Here is a 12,962-nt window from a genome sequence, read left to right on the forward strand (position 1 = left end):
TGCCAGCTCAGACTGACACTACTGAAGTCTGCCAGCTCAGGCTGACACTACTGAACTCTCCCAGCTCAGACTGACACTACTGAAGTATGCCAGCTCAGACTGACACTACTGAAGTCCCCAAGCTCAGGCTGACACTACTGAAGTCTCCCAGCTCAGACTGACACTACTGAAGTCTCCCAGCTCAGGCTGACACTACTGAAGTCTCCCAGCTCAGGCTGACGCTACTGAAGTCTCCCAGCTCAGGCTGACACTACTGAAGTCTCCCAGCTCAGGCTGACACTACTGAAGTCTCCCAGTTCAGGCTGACACTACTGAAGTCTCCCAGTTCAGGCTGACACTACTGAAGTCTCCCAGCTCAGACTGACACTACTGAAGTATGCCAGCTCAGACTGACACTACTGAAGTCTGCCAGCTCAGGCTGACACTACTGAAGTCTCCCAGCTCAGGCTGACACTACTGAAGTCTGCCAGCTCAGGCTGACACTACTGAAGTCTCCCAGCTCAGGCTGACACTACTGAAGTCTCCCAGGTCAGGCTGACACTACTGAAGTCTCCCAGCTCAGGCTGACACTACTGAAGTCTCCCAGCTCAGGCTGACACTACTGAAGTCTCCCAGCTCAGACTGACACTACTGAAGTCTGCCAACTCAGGCTGACACTACTGAAGTCTCCCAGCTCAGGCTGACACTGCTGAAGTCTCCCAGCTCAGGCTGACACTGCTGAAGTCTCCCAGCTCAGGCTGACACTGCTGAAGTCTCCCAGCTCAGGCTGACACTACTGAAGTCTGCCAGCTCAGGCTGACACTACTGAAGTCTCCCAGCTCAGACTGACACTACTGAAGTCTCCCAGCTCAGGCTGACACTGCTGAAGTCTCCCAGCTCAGGCTGACACTACTGAAGTCTGCCAGCTCAGGCTGACACTACTGAAGTCTCCCAGCTCAGGCTGACACTACTGAAGTCTCCCAGCTCAGGCTGACACTACTTAAGTTTCCCAGCTCAGGCTTATACTGTCAAGTCTCCCAGCTCAGGCTGATACTATGAAGTCTCCCAGCTCAGGCTGACACTACTGAAGTCTGCCAGCTCAGGCTGACACTACTGAAATCTGCCAGCTCAGACTGACACTACTGAAGTCTGCCAGCTCAGGCTGACACTACTGAACTCTCCCAGCTCAGACTGACACTACTGAAGTATGCCAGCTCAGACTGACACTACTGAAGTCCCCCAGCTCAGACTGACACTACTGAAGTCTCCCAGCTCAGACTGACACTACTGAAGTATGCCAGTTCAGACTGACACTACTGAAGTCCCCAAGCTCAGGCTGACACTACTGAAGTCTCCCAGCTCAGACTGACACTACTGAAGTCTCCCAGCTCAGGCTGACACTACTGAAGTCTGCCAGCTCAGACTGACACTACTAAAGTCTGCCAACTCAGACTGACACTACTGAAGTCTCCCAGCTCAGACTGACACTACTGAAGTCTCCCAGCTCAGGCTGACACTACTGAAGTCTGCCAACTCATCCAGTATGATGAAGGATGACAGGAAAATCATCCAGTGTAATGAGATATGCTAAACAAACATATATTTTGCTATAACCTCACAAACATCATATAGATGAGGAGAGCCACACAATGTGGTGCATAGAATCAAATTTAGTTAATAAGAACAACACTCATTCACTAACATTATTAACTTATTAACAACAATTTATAGACAATTCTTCAATAAGAGTAATTGCAGAATAATAATATGAAGCTATACTGTTATTCTGGTAGAAATGGGTATTGTTATTATGCATTTTTTAATTAAAAAATATAAGTTTCGTTGGTTTTAGAAAGTAAAGAGCAGACATGTTTGTTTATGTCAGCTGAGCTGAGGGGCAGACCGGCCGCTCCTCTTATTATCATTTTCTGGTGATATATCTGTGAGGTATTCATTAATTGTATGTTAGAAGCTTGTATATATGTGGGGTTTTTTGTTGCCAGGTGTAACTTAGAGGAAGTAATCCACATGTGTCGTTGGTAATTTAGTAGCAGGTTGCCGTTAGTTTTTAGTTTAATATGTTTATTTTGTGGACTTGTAATTTGCAGTTATGTGTAATTTACCTAATTACTTACTTACTAATAGTGATTTTTACCTAATTAGTTACTAATTGTGATGCTCTTGCTTCAAGGGGTTAGAATTTTTCCCTTGAGCAGCTGTGATTATCGTCCATTAACCAGATTAACTTACCTAACTTTATTTACGTACACATAAATACAATTACACAAATAATTATCCATAGTAATTTATGTGTAAATTACTTACTTGGATAATAAAGTCAAAGTGACTTATTTCCATCGGGGTCTTTGTAATATTAATTAAACCCTGAAAGTTAAAACAGTTGAGTAACTCAACTGTGTGAAAATCATTTACAATAAAATTAGACATACTAACAGGCTTGAGCATCTAACAGGCTTGAGCATCTAGCAGGCTTGAACATCTAGCAGGCTTGAGCATCTAACAGGCTTGAGCATCTAGCAGGCTTGAACATCTAGCAGGCTTGAGCATCTAACAGGCTTGAGCATCTAGCAGGCTTGAGCATCTATCAGGCTTGAACTTCTAGCAGGCTTGAGCATCTAACAGGCTTGAGAATCTAACAGGCTTGAGCATCTAACAGGCTTGAGCATCTAACAGGCTTGAGCTTCTAATATGCTTGAGCGTCTAACAGGCTTTAGCTTCTAACAGGCTTGAGCATTTAACAGGCTTGAACATCTAACAGGCTTGAGCTTCTAATATGCTTGAGCGTCTAACAGGCTTTAGCTTCTAACAGGCTTGAGCTTCTAACAGGCTTGAGCTTCTAACAGGCTTGAGCTTCTAACAGGCTTAAGCTTCTAACAGGCTTGAGCATCTAACAGGCTTGAGCTTCTAACAGGCTTAAGCTTCTAACAGGCTTGAACATCTAACAGGCTTGAGCATCTAACAGGCTTGAGCATCTAACAGGCTTGAGCATCTAGCAGGCTTGAGCATCTAGCAGGCTTGAGCATCTAGCAGGCTTGAGCATCTAGCAGGCTTGAGCATCTAATAGGATTGAGCATCTAACAGGCTTGAGCATCTAGCAGGCTTGAGCATCTAACAGGCTTGAGCATCTAACAGGCTTGAGCATCTAGCAGGCTTGAGCATCTAACAGGCTTGAGCATCTAACAGGCTTGAGCATCTAACAGGCTTGAGCATCTAACAGGCTTGAGCTTCTAATATGCTTGAGCATCTAACAGGCTTTAGCTTCTAACAGGCTTGAGCATCTAACAGGCTTGAACATTAACAGGCTTGAGCATTTAACAGGCTTGAACATTAACAGGCTTTAGCTTCTAACAGGCTTGAGCATTTAACAGGCTTGAACATTAACAGGCATGAGCATCTAACAGGCTTGAGCATCTAACAGGCTTGAGCTTCTAACAGGCTTGGGCTTCTAACAGGCTTGATCTTCTAACAGGCTTAAGTTTCTAACAAGCTTGAACATCTAACAGGCTTGAGTATCTAATAGGCTTGAAGACATTCCATCAAACGGGTTTTATCAATTCCTTTATTCAGTTCATCGCACTGTATGACCCTTACGAGTTTAGCACTTGGTTATGAATAAACTAATAATTATTCATTTCATGATAGATCCAGCAGTCTTGTGTGAGTGTGTTAGATAGGAGTGCATGGAAACAGACAAGTAGTTCATAATGGATGTGCTGTTGTAGTGTGAGCAAGGTAAGTTTTATGAAGATTATTATTATAATCAAGGGGGAAGCACTAAACCCGGAGGATTATACAGCGCCTGGGGGGGGGATATGTGGAAGGCATTCAGGCTTAATTCGGGGAACTGGAGCACAGATCCAATTCCCTAAATCAAGAGCCCCTCACCAACATCAAGGAACCTTCCTTGAGGGGACAAAGAGAGTTTAACTGGTTAGCTGGACTTGAGTCCTAGAGGTGGGAAGAGCAGTGCATGCACTCTGAGGGAGGGGTGGAGACGTTAGTAAGTTTATCTAGGTACAGTTACACATAAGTACATTTATCATATCTGGTAACTTGTAACTTACCTACTATAACCCCAGAAAGGTCAGACAAAGTAACTTATTTCGTTTGTGGCCTTGTAACATCTTATTATTTAAATCCTAGCAGTAAGTTACAGTAGAAATCAATCATGATTATAGGGATATTCTTGATTAAGTCTTCATTATTTGTTAGGTTTGTATTTTTATTCCATTATGCAATGTGAATGATGAGACAAAATTAATATGAATTGCATATACAATATGTACTATGGTATACAGTGGTAAGAATATATTTACAGTAAACCCTCAATTTAAGGGACCTTGATTTAATAGACTTTGGTAATATAGGACATCTGGGTCATCTGATTCATAAAAATAGAAAAAGTCCATTGGTTAGAAATTTGTCCATTATTGGTATGATCACAGCAAAACAATCTTGTCTATCCACCACACCATTATTAGCCACCGCCTTTCCTTTATTAGTCTATTAAATTGAGGATTCACTGTAAATTCTTTTGATAAATTGTATTAATATCCTGCATTAAGTAGAATATTAATGCAATTTATCAAAAAGTAATATAAGTTACTATTGTGTATGTATAATAAAGATTGTTCAGAATACAGATTACTTCAGGGTTTCTTCATTATTACCTCTATTACATTCTTTAAGAGCTACAGTGGAACCTCAGTTTTTGTGATTAATTCATTCCAGAAAGTCTGACGAAAACTGAATTGTACAAAAACTGCATCAATATTTCCCATAAGAAATAATATAAATCCAATTAATCCATTCCAGACACCCAAAAATTTTAACAAAAAATACATTTTATAGAGAATAACTTTATTTATTTGTTTAGAAATTTTAGCATACATACAGAGGTACAAAAAAAATACAGGTAAGAGCAGCATGCCAAAGCCACTTATATGCATAGCATTATGGGTTGGCTTAAAATTAACTTAAGATTAACTAAGCAATGATGAAATCAGTGATAAGACATTATTGTAAACAGATAACTATAAAGCACAAATGAGTATCACAAAGACAGGTCATATGGTTGCATGCATTGCTGTTCATTCAGTAGAATGGAGTATTCTGTTAGGTAGTGTATTTAAAAAAATAACAAAGTTAGATTGGGTCTTAGGTTTAACATTTATGTGATATAATTGTGAGTAACATTTTGGATATACAATTTATAAGGTTCAGTTATTCAGTATTTATTTGGTTTTGAGTGAGTAAGTGAACTTTGAGAAGAGACTTGAATTTATAAACAGGTAGTGTTTCTTTTATATTTACTGGTAATGAATTCCAGATTTTAGGGCCTTTTATGTGCATTGAGTTTTTGCATAGCGTGAGATGGACACGAGGAACATCAAAGAGTGATCTGTGCCTTGTGTTATGGTCATGTGTTCTGTTGAGGTTGGCAAGGAGATGTTTGAGGGGAGGGTTAATATCAGAGTTAAGTGTTCTATGTATGTAATAGGTGCAATAATAAGTATGGATGTTTTGTATGGTGAGTAGGTTGAGTGTTTTGAATATTGGTGGAGTGTGTTGCCTGTAGTGAGAATTTGTTATCATTCTAACTGCAACCTTTTGTTGGGTAATTAGTGGTCTGAGATGGTTAATTGTTGTTGAGCCACATGCACAAATTCCATAGGTGAGATAGGGGTAAATAAGAGAGTGATAAAGGGCCAGGAGGGCTGACTGTGGAACATAGTACCGTATCTTCGATAGTATGCCTACAGTCTTGGAAATTTTCTTAGAAATTTGTTGTATATGTGTATGAAATTTGAGTCTATTATCGAGGTGGATTCCTAAGAATTTTCCCTCTGTTAGTTTTGTGATAGGTGATCCGTTTATCGTTATGTTAAGAGGTACATCTGTAGCTCTGTTACCAAACTGAATGAAGTAGGTTTTGTCAATGTTTAGTGTAAGTTTGTTAGTCCTCATCCAGGTAGATATTTTCTGTAATTCGGTGTTTACAGTATTGGCTAGCGTGACTGGGCTCGGGTGAGAGAAGACGTATGTAGTGTCATCTGCAAAAAGTGTGGGTTTGAGTAATTGCGAAGCGTTTGGTAGGTCATTTATGTATAGGAGAAAGAGAAGAGGGCCAAGGACACTTCCCTGTGGGACACCAACTGTAATTGGTAGTGCGGAAGAGCTTGCCCCATTTGCGTACACATATTGGCTTCTGTTGCTGAGGTAAGACTTGAGGTAGTTGAGGGAGTGCCCTCTTATACCATAGTGTGACAATTTTACGTGGAGCAAGTCATGGTCAACTGTATCAAAAGCTTTACGTAAGTTAATGAAGATCCCCAGTGGGACTTCTTTTTTCTCTATTGCAGTGTATATATGTTCTAGCATGTGTATAATAGCATCATTAGTATTTTTATTAGGCCTGAATCCAAATTGGCAAGGGTTGAGAATGTTTTGGGAGATGAGGTAGGAGTAGATTCGTTTATGAATTAATTTTTCGAAGATTTTTGAGAGAGGGTGTAAATTGGATATTGGCCTATAGTTATTCAACTCTGTTTGGTCTCCTCCTTTATAGTTTTACATACAGAAAACAATGAGAAATAAATATAAATGACTAATGAAATGGATAAATAAACATTTAACATCACTTTTACTTTTATTGAAGACTCTTGTTGATGTATGGAAGACGGCGAGGAGGGGAGAGGGAGGAGGAGAGGATAGTGTTTGGAAAGGGAATCCCCTTCCATAAAGACTTCAGGTATCAAGGCCCTATCCAGGGTTCCCTTTTTTGTCATTTACTTGCACTAGGACCAGCTTGAGAGTCACTGGACCCCTGTCGCACAAAAGATCTGTCCAGAGAGGTCTGTTTCTGGCCTCTCTTTAAGATTTGTCTAAAATGGGACAAGGCATTGTCATTGAACATGTTGCAGACACAGCTTGCAACAGCTTTGTTAGGGTGATATTTCTCCACAAAACTTTGCAACTCATTCCACTTTTCACACATGTACTTAATCACTGATGATTTTCATTGCCAAACCCAACAAGGACAACCTCAACCCCGAGAACTATAGGCCTATCTCCTTACTCGAAGTCACAGGCAGTCTTCGAAAGAATAATCTCTAACAGGCTGAATTACTAAATGGAGGGGTGTTAATGTTGCAGTTTAAAAACTGTAGTGTAAAGCACCCTTCTGGCAAGACAGTGATGGAGTGAATGATGGTGAAAGTTTTTCTTTTTCGGGCCACCCTGCCTTGGTGGGAATCGGCCGGTGTGATAATAAAAAAAAAAAAGTTCAACCACCTATTCTCTAAAAGGCAGTTCGGCTTCAGGTCCCGCTGCAGTACACAGCATGCTATAAATATCATCTTCGATGCCGTGGCCAGCCTGAAGAAGCAAGGGAACCTGGCCTTGATTGTCACCAGGGACGTACACAAGGCCTTCGAAAGCCTGTGGCACAACAGTCTCATTTTTCAAACTCGTAGACCTCCCTGACCATAACTGGACCTTTCTCAGGCTCATCTACAACTTCTTAACAGGAAGAAGAATCATCCCCATCTTCCACGGCACGGAAGCAACTCCCTTCATGCCGACAGCAGGAGTACCCCAAGGCTCTTGCCTCAGCCCTATACTCTTCAACATATACGTCAATGACCTCCCCCAGCCTGAGCACAATGATACCATCATCACCTAGTTTGCAGACGATGTTATCCATGTAGTCTCTTCTACCCCCACCGCTGGTGCAAATAAGCATAGGAGAGCAATAGATAAAATGAATGAAGAACTAAGGAGAACAGCTAGGTGGGAGAAGAAATGGAGAATCACAACCAACCCAGACAAAGTCCTCATCAGCACCATCGGCTGCTTACCATCAACCATAGAAGACAAAGGGGCATTTCCATCAGAGGCACCCGAATTGCTGTTAGGAATCCAAACAAGATCCTAGGATACAAGATCGACAGATTACTCAACTCTACATCCCACATAACCAAAAAAGTAAACCTAGCGAAAGCCCGCCTTGGCCAACTTTATCGATTTAAAGCAGCCCCTTCCCACATCAGACAACACCTGTACAAGATGATGATCAGACCTCTGATAGAATACCCTTGTGTACCCATGTCACTAACAAACAAAACCAACATGCTAAAACTCCAAAGAGTCCAAAACAGAGCCCTCTGCTTTATCACTGGCACCAGATTCAGAGACAGAATCAGGACCGAAGACCTGCACATACAACAGAGAATCACTTCAATCTAATGAAGAGACAACTATATGACATGCAGGAACACTATACCTGACAGAGAGAACCCTCCCCAACCATCGAACACAATCAACTACACCATTAGCATCCCCTACCACAGATACCAAAGAATGGCCATCCAACAAAGAGTTCGACGCTTCATCCACAAGGAGAACTTCCTTCGACCAAAAATCTTAAGTGACCTCCCCGAAGAAGAAGAATGGATACCACCAGAACCATTCTACGTCCAGTAACATGGACTAACGCTCCCCAATTCTGGGTGACCCACTTCTATCAATCAACACCTCACAACTAACCTTGTAACACCTACAATTATACTCTAGCAGGACACCACCTCAGAAACTGCTTGGCCAGCCAACTTCAGGAGCAACCAACCTCCATCAAATGACCTGCAGCTACCACCTGCAGCTGCGGCCTTACGACCAACCTCTTGCAAAAAAAAAGGCAATTGCAAACAGTATGCATCCTTCCAATTCAGTGGCACACTGGTATACAGACAATATAGCAGTGTGCAATTGATGGACAGTAGGTATACCTATCTCATGAAGTCAACTTTTCTACAAATTACACAACATACACACACGCATATTTAAATTGCACCAAAGTAGATAGGCCACTTACCTTTAAAACCCTACCTACCCCACCACCCTCCCAAACCTTTCCAACATTCCATCCTTACCCATGCTTCTTCCTCCCCCGTCTTACCAAAGCTCTGGTCAGAACCTTGTTACCTCATTCTTAATCACTGAAGAAGGCACATTCTCGCCTCTCTCTTCCTCCTCCTTTGAAGCAATTTCCTCAGCTGCAGTCTGTTGCTGTTCCAGTTGAAGGTCTTTCAGCTCTTCAGTGGTTAGCTCTTCCCTGTGGCTGTCCACCAACTCTTTCACATCCTGGCCACTCACATCCAACCCCATGGGCTTCCCCATTGTCAGCTCTATGAAAACCGAGCCGATGTACGAAAACTGGGACAAAATTTTGACGAAAAAGTTGTCGAAAACTGAATCTTACGAAAACCAGGGCATACAAAAACCGAGGTTCCACTGTAGTTCCTTTCTTTACTCTCTTACATCTTTCAAGGGTAGGGGGGATGCCTTGATATTGAAGGGCTCTCAGTCCAGGAAATTGGAGCAATCTTTTCCTGCAGGGAAAGACATGCTTTTATCCTATACTGCATACAGTATGTTGAATTTATAATGATTTTATTTTATCTGTAGTTGATCATTCATGGTGGCTTGCTTCCCATGAAGCACTTGTGTTTGCTCATGTGTCTGTTTTCAAACCACTTTCCTGGTATCAGTTACCAAGGCTTATATCATCTTTTGCCTTGCTAGATTGATCACATAATTTGATGTCTTTTGTATATGGTACCTGCACAAAAGTAGTCTGCTTATTATATACTGTACATATATACTCATTTCAGATCTCTTGGAGGGCATTGCTAGTGCAGAAATTGCGAACAGATACACACTAAAATTGCAAATAGATACATATTGGGATGGATCCTAGTATGAGTTCACCACATTCATATTTCCCTGTGACACATTCTCCTCAAGGTTAGTCAAATTATGAACATTCATTTATCTCTGCAAGATATGAATTATAAGAGTTGTATATACCCTAAGAGATATATGTCTTTCAGTGTATTTACACGTAATGTACTTTAATTCCACAGTTCAGTTATCAAAGTATTCTTGATTGGTGTTGTACAGGTGAAATGCAGCCTTGATTCAATTCAATTCAATTCAGGTTTATTCTCTATAATGGTTACAATGTGGGGTTTACAGGTTTTGGGTATTTTGTGGTTTACATGTTATAAAATACTAATTACAGAGGGGGCCACTAGGACACCTAGCATGGCTAGGCATTTCGAGCAGGCTTAGATAAATTCTTAACATTAAATCCTTACAGATTATGGTATTAAGGCTAAGTGACTACATCATAATTTGTGAGTTTAGCAATGTGAATGCTTTTGTTTTGGCACAATACAAGGTGTCTATATTTGAGTATCATAGGCAAACTTATGACTAGTTAGGATTTATTATTTTAAGATTAAGATTAGTATTTCTGTGTTTATAGTCAGTGGGTGAGTGAGTGTAATTTTGAACCACCAGGTGGTTATCATGTAGTTAGTTGTCAGGGTGGATCAGGGAGATAAGATGTTTTCTAACTGTAGTTTTGAAAGTGATGAATGTGTCTGCAGTTCTAGAGTTTTCAGGTAGGGTGTTCCAGATTTTAGGTCCTTTGAAATACATTGAATTTTTGTAAAGGTTTAGTCGGACACGGGAATGTCATAGAGATGTTTGTGTCTGGTGTTATGCCTGTGGATCCTGTCACAACTATCAAGAAAGCATTTTAGGTCAAGGTTAACCCTTTGACTGTTTCAGGCCCCTCTCTGAAACTCATTCTATGTCGCCAAATATTCGAAAAAAAACAAATTATTTTTTCTTATGAAAATGTTAGGAATATTTTTCTGAGTGTTTTAAGCCTAAAAAAAATTTTTGCCATCAGTACTTACCGAGATATAGAGCCGCAAAGTTTGCAGAAAGTGACGTGCGTACGGCAACAGCGGCGACTGCCGCCCACCCGGTATTCTTTTATTTACTCTAATTCAAAGGTTTCTTGCATTTTTCAATATTTTTCTGTTTCAGGTAACTTATGTGGCCTGTGAGACCAATGTAAGGTGCATTGTTCAAATACAATAACAGAACAAACTTTATCACTATTAGTTTGAGAATACACTTTGTTTACACAAACAAACAATACAAAACAATGTTTATTACTATTGTTTCATAATATATATATACATATGTACAGTCACTAAACATGTTCCTAGAACTGCTGCAGCTTGTGGAACTCTTTGAAACATGGGTATATGCAGAGGGGCACTTGACACTCCTCACACATAAAACGAGTGTCTCTGCGTGTTTGTGGGCGTTTTGTGGTATGTGTACATACATAACACCTCTTCTGAGCATTTTTCTTGGCAGTAGTAGGAGGCAGTTGCATGGGGTAGTGATCACCAGGCCTGAAACGAGATGACGTGTGTTGGTAATTTCGTGGGCGCTGGTCTATTGCAGGTGTTGCTCCTTGGTACTTTGCAATTATTTGTCTGATTACTGACAAGCAAAATTCACCATATTTTGGTGTTTTGTTGGTCTTCAACTTGTATATGTTATAAGCATTCAGCATAGAGATATCAACAAGATGGAAAAAAAGTTTTATATACGACTTATAACTCTTGCGTACACAGTCTGCAAACCCAATCTGCATGTCACATTTGTCCACTAAGTGCATATTGAGGTTGTAGTCCATGACAGCTGCAGGCTTTAGAATGGGTTCATTGGTCTCTCTGTTGTGCCTGCCACTGTGTACCATTTCGTTTCGGTGAACTGATGTCAATAATGTGACATCACGTTTGTCATGCCACCGAAATGCCATGATGTCATTGGCAGCAAAGGCTTGCACCTCACCTCTGCGAGTGCCAGTTTCGAACCTTGGCATATGTTTACGATTACGACGCACTGTGAAACACACGTCTGTCAAGTTCACTCGCAAGAAATCACTGAGTAAGGGGCTTGTGTACCAGTTATCGGTAAATAACACATGCCCCTTACCAAGATATGGTTCCATCATTGTTTGAACCACATCACCAGAGATACCCAATAACTTCATGGTATCTCTCAAAGTATTACTGCCAGTGTACACTGATATCCAAAACTAGACCACTTCTGCAATCACACAGTACAAATAGCTTTATACCAAAGCGTTTCCTCTTGCTTGGTATATATTGCTTGAATGAGAGTCTTCCTTTGAATAAAATCAAGGACTCATCAATAACAAGCTTCCTGAAGGGATAAAAATACATGCAGCACTTTTGTTTCAGGTACATAAACACATTTCTTATCTTATATAACCTGTCGCTTCTGTCAGGCCTGGTTTTGTCTGAAAAGTGTAACATACGTAACAGTATCAGGAAACGATTGACACCTATAATGTCACTAAAACCTGGAGTTGAAATCAGGCGTTCTGTTGCCCAGTATGTGGTGACAGTGTGCTTATACACATGTGGCATAAGCATTATTATGGCAAAAAACAGGTACATCTCTGCCACAGTTGTCTCCTTCCACTTGTGTAGCCGTGATTTTGGTGAGAGAATTGTATTTGCCATGGTGTAATCACAGTATGTGTTTGTTTCCCCTGACAATGATGTCCATCAGGGGTTCATCAAAGAATAACTCAAAGCAGTCCAGTTCACTGGCATTGTTCCCAAGTGGACATGATGGCTTTATTCCACTTTGTGTTTCATCAAAGTCATGGGGACTGGGAACAAACTCGTCACCGTCCTGCCAACCCGAGATGCGGTCTGCTGGTGGGGTCTGGATATTGTACCATGGTTGTGGTTGTGCAGGTTGTGGTTGTGCAGGTTGTGAGAGTGTGGGGTCGGGTGAGGCTGGTTGTTGTGCAGAGTCAGCAGCGTGGGTAGTAGCGTGGCCCGCTGATGGTGCCACTTGGGCCGTGCCACCCTCACTATCACCACCACTGCCTGCTCCCTCACTCACATCATTCATACCCATCGTTACAATATCGTCATCTTCACTATCAGGTCGTGGTGTAGGGCCATGGGATGTGCTCCCAGAGTTTCTCCTTCCCCTTGGAACAACATATGAGACACTGCCAGACTGCATGCTACGTCGTACATACTGCCGCTTCA

General features: G+C 41.4%; 1 protein-coding gene across 3 annotated transcripts in view; it reads left to right on the forward strand.

Moving 5' to 3' along the window:
- The first annotated feature begins 1,827 nt into the window (after positions 1–1,827).
- LOC128698954 (vacuolar protein sorting-associated protein 37A) overlaps positions 1,828–12,962 on the forward strand; it is an 87,071-nt gene continuing 75,936 nt past the window's right edge. For 2 of the 3 annotated variants that reach the window (XM_070096927.1, XM_070096926.1), the window contains exons 1-2: positions 1,828–1,926; positions 9,672–9,804. In XM_070096927.1, coding sequence (XP_069953028.1) covers positions 9,747–9,804 — 58 coding nt within the window. In that variant the 5' untranslated portion in view covers positions 1,828–1,926; positions 9,672–9,746. The remainder of the gene's footprint in view (positions 1,927–9,671; positions 9,805–12,962) is intronic. The other variant, XM_070096929.1, reaches the window with a different exon arrangement.

The sequence above is a fragment of the Cherax quadricarinatus genome, chromosome 55 (genome assembly GCF_038502225.1).
Source record: "Cherax quadricarinatus isolate ZL_2023a chromosome 55, ASM3850222v1, whole genome shotgun sequence".
NCBI lineage: Eukaryota > Metazoa > Arthropoda > Malacostraca > Decapoda > Parastacidae > Cherax > Cherax quadricarinatus.